Consider the following 21,189-nt stretch of genomic DNA (forward strand, 5'->3'; position numbering starts at 1 on the left):
AAAGAGCATCACTGCGGGCTAGGGATGTAGCTTAGTGGTAAAGCTTTTGCCAGCATTTGAGCCCTGGGTTCAATTATCCCCCTCTGACACAACAGCAGCACTACTGTAGGAAACTTAGAAGCCAAGCCTTCTCTATACACACAACAACAAGGAACCCACAGGCTGTTCTCAATAGATTGGTTAGCAAATTGTTTCGTTTTGTTCCCTTGAGACAGGAGTCTGACTATGAAGCTCTGCCTGTCCTGGAATCCACTGTGTAGAACAGGCTGGGCTTGAACTCAAAGAAACCTGTGTCTACCTCCTGACTGAAGGAATGCCACCACACTCAGCTAGACAGATAATTTTTATCCTGCATTTTATTTCTGTCATGTGATTGCCCATCTTCCCAACAGAGGATAGTTTTCAGCTGGAACCTCGAACACTTAAGTCTGGTTCTGCAATTCAGAAGCTCAGTAAACATCTATCATCCCCAGGCTCATCATGCCCCTGTCTCAGCTCTCTAAGAGCTGGATTTACAGATACACCACCACTCAGCTGTAGAGCAAATCACCTTTACTTTTGGGGTGGCACTCACAGGCTGCAGGGTGAACGTGAAGGTCAGAGAACCACTTGTGGGAGGAGTTAGTTCTCTTGTTCCACTGTGTAGGTTCTGGGGACCACACTCAGGTGGTCAAACTGATGGACCAAATGGGTATCTTTACCCATTTGGTTGCCTCACACGCCCAGAATGTCAGCTTAGTACAGCAAGAACAATTCTCTCTCTCTCCCGCTACCTCCCACAGGGCGACCCTAACCTCCAGGCTAAGCCCAAGCTATATCCCCTTCCTCCTTACGCTCCCTTGAGTCAGAACTCAGTGTCTTATCTCAGCCTTAACCTGCCAGTGAATGTGCAGAGGAAGAGTCTAGGAGAGATAAATTCCTGGCAGGCAGGCATAATTTGGGCTCAACTTTGCAGTCACAAAGCAAGCAGCACAGGCTTACTGAGGGAATAAGTGGCTGAACGGGATGATGTCTGTATGGTTCTGTACAGACAGCCATTTCTGCAACCTCATTTCCTGCTCAACGGTAGCCGGTCCCACTCATACCTCAGAGGAGAACATGGTGGCACAGGTCCCGATGCACCAGCAGACCACTGGCTTGGTGAGGCGGCCCTCCTTGATGCCCCGGCAGATCTTATATTCCTCTGTACCCCCTATCTGCAAAACAAATGGGGAAAGATAAAAACCCCACAAGTTAGTGGAAGCTGCTTCAAGTTTTCCTAGGACCGGCCCTATATCAGGAAAAACTACCCACATGACACATGGATAAAAACAGAAAAAAAGAACCCCACAAAACCACAACAACCCCATGAAATAAAAGTAAAAGGACCTCACAAAATTACAACTACCCCATGAAATAAAAGTTGGCTACAAAATCTGAGGATACAAACTTAAGCTATGTAACAGATGGTGAATTTAATTTCTACCCGGACGATTCATGGTAGGTGTATAAGGAATAACGAAGGGATAATATTCGTCTTAAGGCCTTTCCTGGGTGTCCCTCTCTAATACATAGTCTGTGATAACTCAGGACTAGAGCCTCTCCCAGAAGAACAAGTAAGGAATGGGCTCACAGAACTCTCCCGGAGCTTATTAAAAAAAGGAGGGGGGGGGGATGGCTCAGCAGCAGTTAGCAGCACTTGCTACTCTTCTAGAGGACTTGGCTTCAGTTCACCCAAATGGTGGGTCACAAACACCTATGACTCCATTGCCAGGAGACTGGCACCCTCACCAACTGTTGCAGGCAGGAGGTATACATGTGACGTACAGACACACAAAGGCAAAAACCACTCATATGCATAAGGTTTTTGGGTTTTTTGTTTGTTTGTTTGTTTTTGTTTTTGTTTTTGGAGACAGGTTGTCTCTGTGTAGCCCTGGCTGTCCTGGAACTCACTCTGTAGACCAGGCTGGCCTTGAACTCAGAAATCCTCCTACCTCTGCCTCCCAAGTGCTGGGATTAAAGGCGTGCTCCACAACCGCCCGGCAGATTTTTTTTTTTTTTAAAGTCTAAATTAAAAAAGAAGGTGGCCTCACTGCTCCAGCTTTCCTTCCCAGCGGGTGGAGACCATGGTCAAAGAGAAGCCAGTTCCTCCTTCACTGCTGCCCACTGCCCAGCAGAGCAACTCTCAGCCCCAGAATCTTACCAGCTGGACCACCAGGATGATTGCTTTAAGGTGTACAGTGCCAGAGTGCTTGAATTCTTAAAAACACAAATCCTAGACTGTATTTATAATCAAAAAGAGGACCGCCCCTCAAAAACAACAATGGCAACAACTCACCTCTCCAAGAACAACAATCATCTTGACTCCCGGAGTGTCCTGGTAGCGCAGCACGTGATCCATGAATGTGGACCCAGGGTACCTGTAGAGAGCAGGGGGACAGAGGCTCAGGGGACAGCATGGGGAGGTGCAGGAACATGTGAGAAGCGCCTCACTACAGACATGGATTGCTCATGGCTGTGAAGTCTAGGGCAGACTCAGAAGTTTTAGGCTAATGGAAATAGGTGGGAGGGGGCAGTAGAGATCAGTCCCCCTCAATAGACATACAGAACTTTACTAGGGCCTCAGGGTTTGGCCAGTAAGTAACACACCATGCATGCTGTCCGGCTAGCTAACTCTACTGTAGAAGATTCCCAGCTCTCACCTGTCCCCGCCAATGGCCACACCCTCATAGACACCGTCTGTGGTCCGAGAGATGATGTTATTGAGTTCGTTGGACATGCCTCCTGAACGTGAGACGTAGGCCACACTGCCTGGGCGGTACAGTTTGGAGGCCAGGATGTTGTCCAGCATCCCACCAGTATTCCCGATCTTAAAGCATCCAGGCTTGATACCCCCAACCTGCAGAGGCAGAAATAGCAGTTAAGGTGAACCAGGGTGCAGGAAGAACAACAAAGTCCTACCTTACCTGCCTTGTACCTCTGTCCAAAGTGGAGAGAAGTGGCTGAAAGAATTACACCTGCCCATGAAGAACCTCTTCCCTCTCTTAGCACTCTCTGCAAAACGAGTGTGTACCACATGACTCTACACTCAGTTTTAGATCAGTCTATTTAACATTATGTCCTCTCCCTTACGCCATGGGTTCAAGCACCCAGCAAGGATGCACAACTCAGTTGGGCTTCCCAGTGTACAATGATGCTTTGCTTATAACACAACCTTTACTTAATGCAAAACTCCTAGATTTAGGGATGGTAATTTAGCATCCCTACCCAGTATGCACGAGGCCCTCAGAGAATCCCTAGCACCAGCGTAGAAAAAAAAAATCCTAGCTCTTATTTTTATTTATTTATTTATTTTTTTGAGACAGGATCACATTATGTAGCTCTGGTTAGCCTGAAAATTATTATGGAGACTAGGCTACCCTTGAACTAACAGAGATTTACCTGCTTCTGGCTCCAAAGTACTGAATTTTTGTTGTTGTTTTTTGTTTTTTGAGAAAGGGTTTCTCTGTGTACCCCTGGCTGTCCTGGAACTCACTCTGTAGACCAGGCTGGCCTCTGCTTCCCAAATGCTGGGATTAAAGGCGTGCACCACCATCACCTGGCTTCAAGTAAAATGCTTTTAAAAGAAAAAAAAAAATCTACCTGGTAATGGCATAACACAGTGAATATGAATACTACTGAAGTCTTGAACCCACGATAATCAAAACGCAAGCTTGGGCTAATGACATGGCTCAACAGGTTAAAACTGCTGGCCTGTGACAATCACAGTTTAATCTCCTAATAAAGGTCAGGAAGGGAGAGAGGGTGTGGCTAGAGTTTTTCCAAAAAGTATCTTTGCATGAAAATGGATTTATGTAACCCAGCATAATCAAATAGAGTTGTTAACAACAGAAGTGAGCTTCCTGTCAGGCATGGTGAATCATGTCTCTAATTCCAAGTCTCAGGAGGAGCCTGAGGCAGGAGGATTATCATAAATTCCAGGCCAGTCTGGACCAGTAAGAGAACCATGTCTTTTTTTTTTAAGATTTATTTATTTATTTTATGTGTATGATGAGTACACTGTAGCTGTACAGATGGCCATGAGCCATCATATGGCTGCTAGGAATTGAAATCATGATGGCCCTGCTCGCTCCAGCTCCACTCACTCCACCCTGCTTGCTCCAGCATAATACACTGTAGCTGTCTTCAGATGCACCAGGAGAGGGCGTCAGGTCTCATTACGGGTGGTTGTGAGCCACCATGTGGTTGCTGGGATCCGAACTCAGGACCTTTGGAAGAGCAGTCAGTGCTCTTACCAGCTGAGCCATCTTGCCAGCCTGAGAACCATGTCTTTAAAACACACACACACACACACACACACACACACACACACACACACACACACACACCAAACAAAAATAAGTATGCTTCCTCCTATAGTCTTAGAAAGAATTCTGGAGTGGACACTCACTGTGGCTGGCCCAATGATGGTCACTCCTTTCTGGTCAGCCTTCTTGATGAGCTTCCGTGTGAGGGCCTCAGGGATGCCTTCTGCTATGATGGCTATGGTCCGGATCTAGAGGATTAACACTTCAAATTAACATTGAACTCCTGAACATTTCACCTTTGATAGGCAATGAGGCCCTCCTCCTACGCCCAGTGTCCCTACCCAGGTTTCCAGAACAGAGTAAGGTGAGGAGAATGTACTTTCTCCCTCCCTCAGGTCCTGCCCTGATCTTCAAATTTCTCTCAGAGGAGAGGCACGGGGTCAGTGAGATGGCCCAGCAGGCAAATGCACTTGCTGCCGAGCCTGAGGACCTGAGTTTGATACCAGGGGCGAATAGGGTAGGAGGAGGAACTGACTGCTGAATGCTGTCCTCTGACCTCCACATGCACCCCCCCACACACACACACACAGCAGTACACTGAAACAAACTCCAGAGCCAGTGACACATGGACTCAGTGCATAAGCAGAGGCAACTGCTTCCAAGTCCTTGGTAGTCTGCAGCTACTCTCACCTAAGGCCGCAGACTCAACTGATCCTACCTGCCTTTCTTTCCCCCTAAGTACCCAGCGAGTCTTATCTCCGTCCCTACAGGCTGTAGCCAGTGCACAACAGAAACAAGCTATTCCCATACTTGCCTAGACTGGGCTAGAGGAACTGAGGAGCTAAGAACCCTCTCTCTCTGGCTCTGGGCTAGAGGAACTGAGGAGCTAAGAACCCTCTCTCTCTGGCTCTGGGCTAGAGGAACTGAGGAGCTAAGAACCCTCTCTCTCTGGCTCTGGGCCAGTCTGTAAGAGGTCACAAGATCACAGTTTAGGTTTTGTGGGTCTTGTGGCCTGTACAACAAATTTTCAGTGTGTAAATATCCATGCACAGTACATAAATGAAAGCACTGGCTGTTTTAATAAACCTGCATTTGTGGACACAAGGTGGGGGCTACCATTTTGCCAAAGTCTGCTCCAGTCTGAAGCAGCTCGCGGTAAACAGCAGAACAAGTTTATATTCTCCACCCGCTAACTGAAATAACTGGATCAAACAAGAACAAACAAACAAAAAAACCTGGTCTACAGCAGGCTTTTATAAATCACTAACAAAAGGCAAATATTACAACAGAAAAAGGGGAAGGAGGCGTAGGACCTGGGGCACAAATGGCAAGCCAGCGGTTCTCCAAGTTAGTTTTAGTTAATGACCAAAGACATGCAGAGTAAATAGAACACTAATTCACTACATAGTTGTTTGGTGTTGGCAAGTAGAAACTGGAGCTGGCTAGATAACAAGACCAGCCTCAAAAAAACCAAAAAACAAAAAAAAAAAACAAACAAAAACAAACAAACTAGAATTCCTCCAATGGGAGTTTAAATCGTGAGCGCTCTGAAAGCCTGGACGTGTTAGAAGTTTCTAAGTGGTCATTCTGATGTAGCAGTTCAACTTCCAGACCTCTGTGCCGGGGTGACCTGATGGTTTGAATATGCTTGGCACTATTAGGAGGTGTGGCATTATTGGAAGAAGTATGTCACTGTAGGGGTAGGGTTTGAGGTCTCTATGATCAAGCTCTGCCCGGTGTGGAAAGGGACCCTCCTTCTGACCACCTTCCTCCAGCACATTGTCTGCCTGGGCACTGCCATGCTTCCCACCATGGTGATAATGGACTGAACCTCAGAACCTTAAGTAAGCCAGCCCCAATGAAATGTTTTCCTTTCTAAGAGTTGCCTTCGTTATGTGAAGTGTCTCTTCACAGCAATGGAAACTAAGACAGGTGATGATTAGGAATACGTGCAAATGTTAACCCAAGACACTTGTGACAAGACTGGAAAGAATAGGAGTGATGTTGCCAACCTATTGGTCAGAACGAGGTGTGGGGTAGGTATGCTGAAACCTGGTGGCCACGTTGCTGAGAAAAGAGATTTGGAAGTATCCACCTGCTTTTTATTCTTTAACATCTGTCCTGAAATAAGTATACAACACCCCATAAGAAAGTGTTTTGGGGGATGGTGCTAGGGACAGAACTCAAAGCCTTACATTCATAGACAAGGGCTTTGCCACTGAACAATATTCAGCTCAAGACAGTGCTTTTGAGTCTGTGGTTCAAGCCAGTCTGGGAGGGAATGAGCTGGAACTCATTTCTGGTGACCCAGTGAGGCAGCCACTGCTTACTCTGGACTTTTAAGCCACTTCTGAGAAGCACCTGGCTCCAAGTACTTTCACCCAGACCCTAGGTTCTCCCGATTCCCAAGTCCTCGGTCACAAGTGGCCGTAACTGTAAATCCCACTCTGACTCCCCACCTAGCTATCCCAGATCCACGCTCTACCTGCGCATAGTTCATGGTCTCCATGGTGCTGTCATAAGCGGATCGCAGAGACGCAAAGTTGATCAGCACGTCCACCTCTGGATGCTTCTTCATGGCATCTGCCATGTTCTTGAAGACAGGGATCAGGATTTCCTTGTGTCCCCAGTAAAACTTCTGCTTGTGGTCCCCACTGCAAGAAAGCAGAGCAAGAGTAAGAACACCTTCGACCCATCAGCCCTGGCGGGGGGAAACTGAATGGAGGAACTTCTTCAAGAGCAGCAAGGTCTGTGTCCCCTTAAAAGTTCCCCTCTGAGGGAAAACGGGCCCCCAGGAACAAGGACCGTCCCAATCCCCGGGATGATGGGTAGGTCCCTGCACTGCAAAGATAGCAGGCTGACTCCCAAGCTTCATCTAAAGGTGAGAGTCCCACTTAGCCACTTCCAGACTCCCTGCCTTGGCATGACTCACGTGAATGGGTAGACCATGGCGGCCACTGAGGGCTCATCTCGGGAACACACGTAGTCAAAGTCCAGCATGCCTTGCACAGCCCGGGTCTGCATGCCCCACACGATAGCCTTGGTATGTCGGCTGAAGAGGGTGGCACTCTTTCCTAGTGGGCAAAGACACAGCGAGTGCACCCAGAACACACACCTTAGGAAGACCCAGAGGGGCTCCCTTCCTGAATCCCTATGCTACATGTCCAGTTTGGTAGCTCTTCAGAGCACCAAACGAAATGTTAAAATAATAAATTCTGAGAAACTTGCCTCAGTTTTTCTAGAAGGAAGCGGCAGAGAGGACGACAACTGTCTAATGAGACCTGCATGGCTAGAGAATAGTCCCACGGTGAACAGAAAGGGAATCCTCAAACAGAAAAGGGCTCCACAGCCTGAGAGTTCTCACAGGGCATGCTAAGTGTCCCAGGTACGCTAAAGAGTCAGACTACGTACTCCTGTGGCCTGAATATGCAATAAAATATTTTTCATTCTTTTGTTTAAAATTTGTCATTAATTAATTAATTAGAAAGATTTACTTATTGTTATATATCAGTACACTGTAGCTGTCTTCAGATGCACCAGAAGAAGGCGTCAGATCTCATTACGGATGGTTGTGAGCCATCATGTGGTTGCTGGGATTTTTGAACTCAGGACCTTCTTTAGAGCAGTCAGTGCTCTTAACCGCTGAGCCGTCTCTCCAGCCCAATTTATGTATTTATTATCTTATGTGTATAGGTGTTTTGTCTCTTATGTATATCTGTAAACCACATGTTTGTTGGGTGCCCACTGAAGCCAGTGAGGGCACTGAATCCTCTGAAACTGGAGTTAACACAGCTGGTTGTGAGCAGCCATGCGGGTTCTGGGAATTAGACTCAAGCTCTCTAGAAAACCAGCCAGTGCTCTTATGCTGAGCCATCTCTTCAGTCTCTTGTCGGTTTTAGACAGAGCCTCACTGTGTAGCTCTGGCTGACAAGCACTATGCCATACACAACAGGCTGACAGCAGTCAAGGCACCTGCCTGTCTCTGCCTCTCAAGTGCTGGAAATAAAGGCAGACGTCACCACACTCAACAGTTTTTTAAATTTTATGTATTTTTAATGTGTGTATAGGGGCTTTGACTACATGTACATACACTGTGTGCAATGCCTGTGGAAACCAGAAAATGGAAGTCAGATCCTCTAGAACCAGTTACAAGCCAGATGTGAGCCATCCACCATATTGGTGCTGGGAACCAACCCATGTCCCTCTGCAAGATCTGCAAGTGCTGTTAACCTCTGAGCCTTACCTCGAGCCCCAGCTGCTGGTTTTTAAGCAGGATCTCATGTAACTGGGGCTGGCCTTGAACTCACTATGTAGATAAGGACAACCTTAGACTCCTGATCTTGCCTCTCCTTCCTTACTGTTGCACTGCAGGCACAGAACACATCACCAGCTCTTCTTTCTTTACTTTCAATTTTTATATAACCCAGATTGCCTGGAACTCACTATACCTTAATCTATGACAATCTTTCTGTCTCAGTCTTTTGACTGCTGGACTTAAGAGATATGAGTCACTATGACTGGCTCAATTACAAAATAATAATAATAATAATAATAATAATAATAATAATAATAATAATAATGATGATGATGATGATGATGATGATGATGATGATGATGATGATAATAATAATTATATTATTATTATTATTAAATTGTTTGGTTTTCGAGCAGAATTTTCTTGTGCAGCTCTAACTGTCCTGGAACTCACTCTGTAGACCAGGCTGGCCTCAGTCTCTGAGATCTGCCTGCCTCTGCTTCCTGAATGTTGGGATTAAAGGCTCATGCCACTACCTCCACCCTTAATAAATTATTTATAAAGGAACTAGAAAAAAGTTTACCTTCCCTTATTTTGCTACCTGAGGACTTTCTAGTCTCAACAGTATTAATCAGCCTGTAAATCTAGACATAAACCCAGCAACAATCAGCATTTGAATGCACACAAATTCTAGGTCAGAAGGGGTCCCGTGTAGAAGTTTGAGGCAGCCAGGGTGGAGGGCAGCTCAAGCTTATCTTGTCTGAGGTTATGGACAGGCTCTGATGCAAGCCACAGTGCCCTCATCCTCATTCCTAACCCCATTCTCCTACCCTTACCTCCCTCGTGGTTCTTGGCTGCTCAGAACAATACTCTTGAGACAGGCTTTCTAATAGTAGGAAAGACTTTAATGAACCAAGCAGACTGGGCATGGTGGCTCACATTTTTAATCCCAGAACTCGGGAGACAGAGGTAGGCTGTGGTCTACAGCATGCAAGACTCTTATCTCCAAAACAGGGAGAAGGCTAGGACAAAGAGGCTACAGGAATGCAGCCATTAGCCAGAAGGGAAAGGGCCCTTGATTCCCTTCCCCTGGATGTCTGAGGGGAGGAAAGCAGCCATTGGAGGACGTTCTGTGCTTCCCTGGGGAGAGCAATGCATCTCGCCCAGACGCTTCTGATATTAACCTACTGCGCTACTGCACGCTCGGCTAACCAAGATCAAGGTCTGAATAAATCCCCGTGCAGGCCAGCAATAAGCCTCTCGAGTCAGAAGGCTCTTGATTCGTGAATACTTAGATTTACTGTCATCCCAGGGTTCCTATAAGACGTGGAACCTTACAGCAAAAGCCGCCACATAATCCAATCGCATGCTTTCTAGCCCCAGGAAATTGAAGCAGATATCCACACTGACGTGGTCCTGGGTCATCTTGGAGAGCCAGGATTATATGACTTGACAAAAATGAAGTTGTGTGATAAAGAAGGCCATAAGGGAGTGAGGCTCTGACACTCCCATGGGAGCCCATGCTGAGCCCAAGTGCCATGCTACACAGAAACCCATCTTCAGAGATAAGGACAAAGCCCACCCACGCCTGCTACCGGAGCTCAAGTGCTCACCTCCTTAAGCACAGAGAAAGCAAAGCCGGGAGGGGGTCACTGGCACCGGTAGCAGGAAGCCCCTCTCTTTACATCCCTCCCTCCAACCTTAAGAGCCCTACTAAGTGTGGAGAGCACTCTTCATGACCTCATCTCCCTCCTGTCCTCTCTCTTCTCCAGCTAAAGGACCAAATAAAGGTGCCTGCCACAGCCTGCTTCCCCTAGGGGAGAAGGTCTCCCTGGGGACTGAGTCTGTCCCTGCACTATCAGCATGACGGCCTTGCCTTCTAGGAAACTGGATCTCACCAGAGGTGGACCATGGAAGGATTACGAGCTAACAGAGGGGCTGGAGAGAGAGATGGCTTAGTAGTTAAGAGCTGGTTGTACTCTTGGCAGGGGACCTGACTTCCGTTCCTAGCAGCCATGTCAGGTGGCTTACTAAAGATACAACTGCCTGTAACTCCAGCTCCAAGGGATCCAACACCTTCTTCTGGTCTCCCAAGGCACCTGCACTCACATCTATCACTCCCACCCCACCCCAGCTAAGACACACTCAAGTACACATAATTAAAAATAAGCCTTAGAAACAAAAGCTAGGGGCTGGCAACATGGCTCAGCAGGTAAGAGCACTGACTGCTCTTCCAAAGGTCCTGAGTTCAAATCCCAGTAGCCACATGGTGGCTCACAACCACCCGTAATGAGATCTGATGCCCTCTTCTAGTGCGTCTGAAGACAGCAACAGTGTACTTATTCATGATAATAAATAAATCTTAAAAAGAAAAAAGGACCACTGTCTTTAGATATTCCTACCCTCCCTAGGGGATCAGTCATCAAGGAAGACTCCCTTACTCTTACAACTGTGAGTGTCACTTAGATACGCTAGGCAGAGCTCAGTAGTATAATGGTTTGCTCAGCATGCAAGGAGGCTCTGAGTTTGATTCCCAATATTGAAAAAAAAGTCACAAGAAAGTCCTGATACAGGAAACTGAGTAATCTACCTGCTTGGTCAATGAGCAGATGTGTGTGTGTATGTGTGAGTATACATGCACTGACAATGTCCACTGTGAACTGTAACCTCCAACACCAAAGCCCACACCCCTTCAGGTCCTGAAGAAGACTTGTTTTAGAGACAGATACTACCTGACCTTCCTAGTTTCTCTCCTTCCATCTTTCTCTGCTCTTCTACCAAACCTGGGAAAACCCTACACTGGTCTGGAGTCAGGAGCTGTGGGACGGAGCTGTGGGACGCAGCTGGCGGGACTGAAGTTGCTGAAATTTGCGGCAGGAAAGCAAAGCAATGATGAGAGGCAGATGAGAATCCGGGTGGAGCTCTGGTCCCTTCCCTACAGCAGCCAGCAGTCAGATCGGAGGCATCAACTGCTCTCTGCCACTCCCCTTTCAGCTGATGTCACCCTCTTCCCCAGGACCATCCCTCCTGGTACCCTTGAGTCTCCAGAGCTGTGGGCTGGCTCCTGCTCCTTCTATGTCTCCACCTCCCGCCAAGGTAAGGAGCCAGAAACAGCCACACAGTGAAGAGACTGCTGTGCTGGGGCAGGGAAATACTAAGCAGGAGAGGGAAGGGACAAAGAGCAAAGACTAGGACTTGGGGGGTGGGCCACACCAAGGTGGGGGACAGGAAATGTACTACACAACACTGCAACCCACCAGGGAAGAAACGAAGCACAGAGAAACTGGGACCCGCTAACAAAGCCACACGCAGAGCTGGGGCACAGTGGGGGCATCCTACCTTGCAGGGATCTTGGACTTGGGACTGAATCTGTTAAAGAAAATGACCAAGGCGTCTGAGTGAACTGCTGGTGGGAAGCTTTGGTGGGAGAGGGGAGAAACAGGGAACAGTTCCACAGACAAGCCTTCCAGTGCTGTCACTGTGTCCGTGGTGGACAGCAGGAGTCAAGCCAACGAAAGAGGCAAAAGCACCAGAAGCAGGCAAGACAAAGAACCAAGGTGCGGGGAGAGGGCAAGGCGAGGAACACTCAAGTCCTTTCCAGGCCCTCTGGGTGACACTTCCACTACAGCCTTCGGGCTGGCTGGGTCACATCCTCTTAATGCCAACCCTTCTGTCCCCATGCAGCATAGTACAGTGACTGAACCAACACGGTGCTGGGCCCACTGTGGACAAAGCTGACACCCTGGGGACAACACGGCAGTGACTTCTGATCTTGAGCCTTAGCGCAGTTGACTATATGTCAGAGGCTGCAAGGCCCCATCAGGTAGAGGAAGCCAGGACCACACATCTGCAGGAGTGTGAGTGCTGGCAGGTCAACCCGTCACTGGGATGGAGATGACTGGTGACATGCAAGGGCTAGTAGATAAGGCAGAGAGAGAAGCGTATCAAGAGCCCCTAGCCAGTGGGGGAAGACGGACTACTGTTTAGGAGCTAGCCTTGCTATCTCCACTCCCAGAACCTGTCTTCCATTTAGGAATCTAGGAGAACACTTCTCTTCTTGATGCTGCTTCCTATCTCCTCCACAGCCTCCCAAGTCAGTTCACAGCCCCCAGCAGGAGGGTAAAAGACAGCAGGGAGTGAGGTGATCCAGGCAGCGTGGATCGTTAGTTCCAGGAGACTCCACAGGGAAGAGAAGTCACTCATCCTGAAGAGATCCGCTCCCACTTCATGCGGAGGCCCACTCCCACAGGCAAGCTCAAACTGCTTTCCTGCTGCCTCTTCCCGGCAGACCCCAGACAGGGAGAAACAGGGAGGGGCAGGGAGACCACCACGGGCCTTCTTGCTCACTGTGCTAAAGCTCTGGGAGTTACCTTGGGGTATGGCTGGCTTGGCCTTCTTTGCAGGTGCCACTTCATCAGCTCTGGACTCAGAAAAAGATGCTGTCCTACTGGGTGCTGGGGTCTGAGTAAAGAGAGAAGAGAGTTAAAGGCCATAGGTAGTGGCTGAGGACAAGAGCCACTGGTCCTAAAGGCCCCAAAGAAGAAAAGTAGCAAGAATTATATACAGCATTGTTTTGAGGCAAGAGTCTCACTATGTAGAACTTAGGCTAGAATGGAACCCACAGCAATGCTCCTGACCCAGAATAGGTGTGCACTACATTTGGCCAAATGGTGTTCTTCATAAGCTGTACTCCAAAAGCAATGACAATATGGGAATTGATTTTGTCCAATGCTACAGATGAGCAAACTGAGGCTCTAAGTAGGTAGGGCACCAGTTAAAGTCCCACTCTCTGCAAGGACAGTCAGAATTTGAACTAGGGTTTGATTTAAAAACCTTTAGTCCTTCCATTATTCTACCTTGACTGAAGGATAACCATATACCACTTGTCCAGTATCCTCTTATCTCCCTAAATGCCAGAAGAAGAACACTGTGTCCTGTGTAGGACAGTGGGGGTGGAGGCAAGATGGGTCCTTCCTTTAAGGTGGGAGGAAAGCTGGCACCTACCGATGTGCTTCCGCTGGCATTAAGGAGGAAGTTGGCAGTGTGAGCTGCTGTGGGTGGCTGGTTCGGAATGGGCCTGTGGCCCAGGGCCATGCCCACAATGGCCGTCATGTGAGTCTCTGTACCAAAGACATGGATGGGGATTCCAGTGGTCTTTCCTGCAAGAAAAGAAAAAGGCTCATGACTCACAATCTGGAGAAAACGCCCAGTCCGCAGGACACTGCAGAGGCTCCCTGAGCAAGGTCTTGCCCAATGCTGGGTACTGTGAGGGCAAGACTGATCATCTAATAGAGATCACCTGCCAAAAGTTTCACCATCAAACCTGTCTTTCAGAAGATCGGCTGTTGACAGGAGAGCAAGCTGCAGTGCCAATGGCAACCTGGTGACAGAAGTCTGTAAGTGCGCACCTCTGATCGCCTAGATCCTGGCCTGCCACTCTCCCACTTGTCATCTGTGCTCAGCACCTCGCCTGCCCGGCTGGCCTGGGCTGTTTCTAAATACCCTTAGCTGCCTCCCTTTCTGCACAGAGCCAGCACCTTCACCTAGCTGTTCCCCCATCACAGAGCTCAACACAAGTGCATCTGCTAAGACATACCCTTCCTGGCCTTAGGGACACTCCCTCCATGCCACCCTGCCTCCTGCATCCCCTTCACTGGTGTTTGAGATAGCATTTTAATCTGTGGCTCTGCTGTCTTGGAACTCACTCTGTAGACCAGGCTGGCCTCAACTCAGATCCACCTGCCTCTGTCTCCCAGGTGCTGGACTAACAGAGCGCACAGCCATGCCTGGCGTGTTCTTCACTTTAGATGAGCAGATGGAAACTAGCACTTGGTACCACTTCAGGTGGGGTGGAGGTGGGGTGTTTGCCATGGACCCTAACTTTAGGAAAATGGGAGGATGGAAAGGTTTCACCTTTTCCAATGAGATGTCAAGAATGGCTTCTATATGTCACTTTCTGGAACCTCGTGTGAAGAGAACTACTTTTCTAAAATGCTTTGTTTGACTATCTCCTAGGCGGCCACCATTCCACCTTCTCTTTACCCAGAAGCCAATCTGTACAGAGAGTCTCTTGTATACTATATGGAAACACCACTTGTCATTAAAAAGCTGACTGGCCTACTAGCTTAGGCAAGAAATAGGAGGTAGGAGTTCTGGCAGAGAGAGAGAGAGGAACTCTGGGTATAAAGTCAGGCTTGGGAAGAGATTCTGAGGAGACAGACACATGAAACTGAGAAGAGGTAACCAGCCATGTGGATGTGGCACTCATAAAATAGAATAAACAGATTAATTAAGCTATGAGCTAGTCGAGGAGCAAGCCCAACCTTATGGCCTAGGCATTTACTTATACATAATTAAGTCTCAGAGTTGATATTTTGGAAACTGAGGCATAGGTGGAAAAGTCCACAAGTTATAAATGGTGTCCAACATGGGGCATGTTAGCCAAGCAGGGGGCCTGAGAAAGCTCAGAAAGCCAGGCAAGAAAGCTGTGAAACGGATGGGGAGGCAAAAATCAAGCACTTCCCAGAGCCGGGCACAAATCGGGAGGCTAAATCCCTTTAGAAAGAGCAAGGAGGGAAAGAGGTGGGGACCTGTGGATAGGGCAGGGAAACTGGAGCCACTGGCCGGCCTTGCAGTCAAAAATTTCCCAGAACTGGAGCAAATAGGCTCAGTTCCCAACCCGTACCCTCCCTCAGGTAAGAGGCTTGGCTCTTACAGAAGGGCAAACTGAGGCTCCAGCCCCAAAGCGCTGCTAGACCAAGCGTAGACATAATAAACTGCCATAGACAGGTGTTAGCCTGAGGAGACTGCAGACAGACAGAGGGGCAAAAGGAACCTTTTCCCAGAACTGAGGTGGGATTGAAAAGCCCCAAACTTCTGAACTTGTATTAAGTTTGAAAACCATCAAAGAGAAAGAGAAAAAAATGGGTATAAAAAAAATGATAGGGGGGCTGGAGAGATGGCTCAGCGGTTAAGAGCACTGACTGTTCTTCCAAAGGTCCTGAGTTCAAATCCCAGCAACCACATGGTGGCTCACAACCATCCGTAATGAGATCTGACGCCTTCTCCTGATGTGTTTGGAGACAGCTACAGTGTACTTACATATAATAAATAAATAAATCTTTAAAAAAAAATCATAGGAAAAAATAGTTTGAAAATAAAGTTAGAAATTAAAAGGAAAAATTTTCCATGTTAGAAATGGAGAAAACGCCACAACACAATGCACCTAGATCCCATATAATCTTGTTTAGATTATCAGCATACAAACACCATTATAATTACAATTTTATTTACCCTTTTTAGGAGATCAGAATGAAACAGACTTAGCTAAGGAGAGGACTGAAGAAATGGAATGCTGGCAGCCACAGAGCAGAGGTTAGAGGACTCTTTAAATCAGAATAAAGAACCTCGAGAAGGAACTGGCCAGAGGTGGCCCATGCCTTTGGTCCCAGCACTCAGGAGGCAGAGGCAGGTAGATCTCTTTGAGTTCGAGGCCAGCTTGGTCTATGGAGTGAGTTCCAGGACAGCCAGAGCTATACAGTGAAAGTATCTTAAAAAAAAAAAACAAAAAACAAAACAAACAAACAAAAAAAATCAATCAAACAAACCAAGAACCTTCAGAAGAATCCAATAGCAGCAAAAAAGTTAGTTCTAGATGAAAAAAATCCACAACAGTCTTGAGGAATGGGAATGGCAACCCGTAGAGACGCAATATATTCAATTAAGAGTATAAATGGTGGGGCTGGCGAGATGGCTCAGCAGTTAAGAGCACCGACTGCTCTTCCAAAGGTCCTGAGTTCAATTCCCAGCAACCACATGGTGGCTCAAAACCATCTATAATGGGATCCGACGCACTCTTCTGGACTGTCTGAAGATAGCTACAGAGTACTCATATACATAAAATAAATAAATAAATCTTTAAAAAAAAAGTATAAATTATGTTCAATGCTACCTTAGAGCAATGTCATACAACAGATTGTTTCCTTTTGTAGAGATTGGAGAATTAAAATATGTACAAATGTTGATAGACACATGTTCAGAATTCCAATGGGCTTCTGCCTGAAATTCTGAAGACTGATTCTGAGATTGTACTGAGAGACCGGATCTTTTGGGTTCAGACTCCATCTTAAGAGAACCTGACCTAAGGTTGAACTCGAATTAACTAACAGGTTGGTACCTAGGACCAGCTTCTGGATTATTCCCCAACAAATCTGCACCCCCAGGTTACAAGCCTTCCCCTGATGCTCACTCCCAACACCAGCCAATTATGTTAAAGGTCACAATGGCCTGCAAATCAGATGTGTGCCAGGCTAGATATCCCCATCTTGACTCTATAAAAGCCTGCCTGAAACTGTGCTCAGGGCTGCCCCTCGCATTCTGCTGCGTTAGAGATGGTGGCATTTGAACAAAGACCCTAGTGTGATTGCTTAGGAATCAGCTCCTGAGCGGTCTTTTGGGGTTCACAAATGCTTCCTGGCACAGCAGTACATTTATTAGAGATAGTGGCTATCTTGAAAATGCCTTTATAGGTTGAAGCTGATAATGGTTCAACATATGAATCCATTAGAATACAACAATTTCTTAGGCATTATGGCATAGAACTTGTTACAGATATATCTTACAATCAAGCAAATGGAGAGATCGAACAGGACTTTAAAGAAAATGTTCATAGAACAGAAAGACGATAGATTAAATAATGTTTACTGACTTCAAAAATTGTTTGTTTGTTTTTTGTTTTTCGAGACAGGGTTTCTCTGTGTAGCCCTGGCTGTCCTGGAACTCACTCTGTAGACCAGGCTGGCCTCGAACTCAGAAATCCGCCTGCCTCTGCCTCCCAAGTGCTGGGACTAAAGGCGTGCGCCACCACTGCCCAGCTTTAAATTTTTAAATGTCAATGAAACAGATAACACAGCTGCCGAGAGACATTGGATGAACTAAAAACTGCTGAACTAAAGTGGACTGTTTATATTACGAATGTCCTAACCTCAGAATGGAAGGAAGGAAATGTGTTACTTCTGAGAGAGATTTTGCATTTGTTTCCATAGGAAAAGAAAACTTGCCTGGCAGTGGTGGCGCACGCCTTTAGTCCCAGCACTTGGGAGGCAGAGGCAGATGGATTTCTAAATTCGAGGCCAGCCTGGTCTACATAGTGAGTACCAGGACAGCCAGGGCTATACAGAGAAACCCTGTCTCAAAAACCAAAAAAAAAAAAAAAAAAAAAAAAAAAAAAAAAAAAAAAAAAAAAATAAGAAAGAAAGAAAGAGAAAAAAAAAGAAAACAAAAAAAGAAAAATGTGGATTCCTTCTAAGTTGATTAAAATCAGATTTGACAGGGAGAGGGCCCCTAAAGATCCTGACTACTGATATACAATAAATCAGGAACAAAACAGGTAGCTTGTATTGCTCCCCGTACTTGGTAACATCTCTAAGACTGACAGAGACATAAAAATGCCTCCAGACAGAACTTCAGCTATGCATAGCCGATAAATCTTGTTGCTACAAAATCCTCTGGACTTATCCTCTCATCCTTTCAAATGGCATAAGCAGAAATTTATATTATAATTTGGTTATACAGTCCAAACTAACTTATAAAAACAGATGCCTTACTGCTTGAACAGAGAGCAGTGAGTCATCTCTGACTGATCTAGGCACACTGCACATTCCATACATACAAGACTGCAGAAATGTAAGCTTCTTGCGAAGGCTTGGATGTCTGCAGACAGACACCCGTGAAGTCAGGATGGCCCTGACAAGGATGCTGAGAAGATGAGACTAGTCCAGCATCCTGCCTGATCCTACCTCCAACTGTCTCAATGCTGTTTCCTCAAAAATATGCGTCCAGGACAATTTCTAAAGGACTAGCTAGGTCATCCAGCAGACTGTTCCGTCCAGGACTTCATTTAAGCCCTCAACTTTCTCAGCATGCAGAAACTGGACATCAAATGTTACAGCTAGAGTCCTGAAGGCTAGCCAAAATCCCAATTTGCTTAGGCTCCTCCCCCCAAAAGGAAAACAACGCTCCCAGACAGCCGGAAGCAATTTTCAGAGAGTGACACCCCATTCCCAAGAGGTGGGGTAGATGGTTTTTGTTCGTTCAATGGATGATGGATTTCTGCTGTCATTTAAGGGGAGTAGTTACAAGTTGTTATGGTCTTAGACAGGGAAGAAACAAAATATGGAAGGTTAGATTCAGGGATTTCTTTTTCTTTTCTCCATTCTTCTTTCTCTCCTACCTTATGTTAGAGGGAAAGTGGGGAGAAGGGATGAAAAAAGGGGGGATATTGGAAGGATAAATTAAGGGTAATTTGTTTTTATTTGTGGTTTTTGTTCTTGTTTGAAACAGGGTGTCTCCTTGCATCCCTAGAACTCTATGTAGACCAGGTGGGCCTTGAACTCACAAAGATCCGCTTGTCTCTGCCTCCTGAGTACTAGGATTAAAGGCATGCACCACCACCCGACTAAAGAGTAGATTATTGAATCTACTTTTAGACCAAAGAACATCAACAAGACAAGTGTTTTCACACTGGCATAGACTTTGTATGTTGATACAGATTCAAATTACAGTTTGCCTGCAACATACTATGTATACATGTTTCAACTCTTGTTTAAGGTATTATAACCCATGTAATATGAAGTTCTATTCCTTGAAAGCTGCTATTGCAAACTATTTAGGCTAATTTAAAAAATGCAAGTTAGTATTCACACAATCAAACTCATTCATGTTAGGTACTAGTCTCATTAATTACAGTAAGATGTTTTCAAAGTAGAAGACATAGTAAATAGCCAGAAATTAAGCAATGTTTCCCCATTCAGATACACTAGAGCTAGATAGATGGTCTTCAGAAAAACCTCAGAGACCCACAGAAAACAGCATTTAAGGATGTTTTATTAACAAAAAAGGCTTTTTTGACAATGAGCTAGGACTGTTCCTGGCAGCAGCATCATACTTCTTCAAGGATGAGGAGCATCAGGAACTCCTTTAAGGAGTCTGCTTCCACCCTAGCCCCTGGGCAAGGAGCTCCCCTTCCAGTTCACCTGCGGACAGTATGCTGTCCACACTGGATAAACAAGACACAGGGAAGCCGACTGCCAAGCTTTTCAGCGACAAGGTGGGCAGTCCTTCACAATTCCTGCTTCCTAGAAAAGTCTGTTAGACATTCTGGGTCAAAGGCTGAAGATGATGCACCAATGACACGGAGAAATTTAGGGAACTGTCCACACAGAGCCCTTTTACGGTCATTTCTATAGTTTGGCAGCTGCTTGCCTACACTTCCTGCATACTCAGGTAATCTTTATCCGTCTCAGGTCTCAGATGGAGTTGAAGACTAGATAGTTACAGTCTCACAGTTGAGCTTAAGTTGCTCAGGATTTAGAAAAATGTTTTAAGGTCTAAGATGTTTCTAGGTTGGTAATGCAAGTTATGATAGAAATTGATTTAGGTACAGAACTACAAACACACCAAGACAGGATAGATAGTGACTGGAGATTATGAATGTAAATCTTACATAATAGTTTTCATAATTGTTATTATTGTATATAGTTTATTATTGAAAGAGAAAGAGGCTTTTATTGGACTAAAAAGGGGAAATGTAGAGAGAATCTCTTGTGAACTGTATGGAAGCATCACCTGTCAATAAAAAGCTGATTAGCCCATGAGCTTAGGCAGGAAATAGGAGGCGGGAGTTCCAGCAGAAAGAGAGGAAGCTGGGATAGAGTGAGGCATGGGAAGAGATTTGCCCTGAACTCTGAGAAGACAGATACATGAAACTGAGAAGAGGTAACTGTCAGGTGGCACTCATGGAATAGAATAAGTGGGTTAACTGAGTTAGGAGCTAGTAATTACATCTCAGAGTTGTTATTTCAGGAACTGGGATGTGAATGGAAAGGCCCACAGTTATACCAATCATCCTGTCACACCTAAGTCAATGTATGTTCCACCGCTGCTCAAATATAGAATGAGCTGCCAACTCAGGGACACAGCCATGTCTGTCCAGAACCTGTACTGCCCCACCTCTTCTCTCGACTCCAATCTACAGCCCCTTCTCCTGGTCCTCTTTCCCCAACTCTCCAGACAGGTCCACTCAAGAGTGTTGGGATATAGCCTTTCCTCTGCAGAAATTGTCCCTCTTCCCTGCTCGAGATCGTTACTAAAATGTCACCCTTTCTAGTCATTTGATCCCTTTAATTACTTCATGGGAGTCAGCATGACCTAACGTTACAGTCAAGCTAAAACCCCAGTACCCTGCACACTACTAGGCATAGAGCAGACATTCTGTATTTATTAAATGTAGAGCGCAAAGTGACTACTCTCAATTTAAATACACTCCTCCAGGGGGTGGTAGAGCATGGAAGAGCCCAAAAACCCCTTTCCAGATGCTCCAGTCAGAAGGGAGAGGATGCTGGATGTTGGGGAGATCAGTCAGAAGGGAAAGGATGCTGGATGTTGGAGAGATCGCTCAGCAGTTAAGAGCACTTGGATGCTCTTGCAGAGAACCCAGGTTCAATTCCAAGTATCCATGTGGTAGCTAACAACCATCTTTAATACCACCAGTTCCTGAGGACCCTGTGCCCTCTTTTGGTTATCTATGAGCACCAAGCACCTCACACAGTACATACACAAACATTCAGGTAAAACACTTATAAAGTAAAA

The 21,189-nt window shown here is 46.3% G+C and overlaps 1 protein-coding gene across 2 annotated transcripts in view; it reads right to left on the reverse strand.

Moving 5' to 3' along the window:
• The window catches only part of Acly (ATP citrate lyase), a 53,982-nt gene that overhangs the window by 16,913 nt on the left and 15,880 nt on the right, over window positions 1-21,189 (reverse strand). The window contains exons 12-20 of one of the 2 annotated variants that reach the window (XM_031351069.1): window positions 13,546-13,700; window positions 12,912-13,002; window positions 11,881-11,910; window positions 7,219-7,360; window positions 6,772-6,940; window positions 4,430-4,534; window positions 2,682-2,878; window positions 2,318-2,399; window positions 1,086-1,196 (exon numbers count right to left, since the gene is read on the reverse strand). In XM_031351069.1, the coding sequence (XP_031206929.1) occupies window positions 1,086-1,196; window positions 2,318-2,399; window positions 2,682-2,878; window positions 4,430-4,534; window positions 6,772-6,940; window positions 7,219-7,360; window positions 11,881-11,910; window positions 12,912-13,002; window positions 13,546-13,700 (1,082 nt within the window). The remainder of the gene's footprint in view (window positions 1-1,085; window positions 1,197-2,317; window positions 2,400-2,681; window positions 2,879-4,429; window positions 4,535-6,771; window positions 6,941-7,218; window positions 7,361-11,880; window positions 11,911-12,911; window positions 13,003-13,545; window positions 13,701-21,189) is intronic. The other variant, XM_031351070.1, reaches the window with a different exon arrangement.

This window comes from Mastomys coucha, unplaced genomic scaffold, assembly GCF_008632895.1.
Source record: "Mastomys coucha isolate ucsf_1 unplaced genomic scaffold, UCSF_Mcou_1 pScaffold5, whole genome shotgun sequence".
Taxonomy (NCBI): Eukaryota; Metazoa; Chordata; class Mammalia; order Rodentia; family Muridae; genus Mastomys; species Mastomys coucha.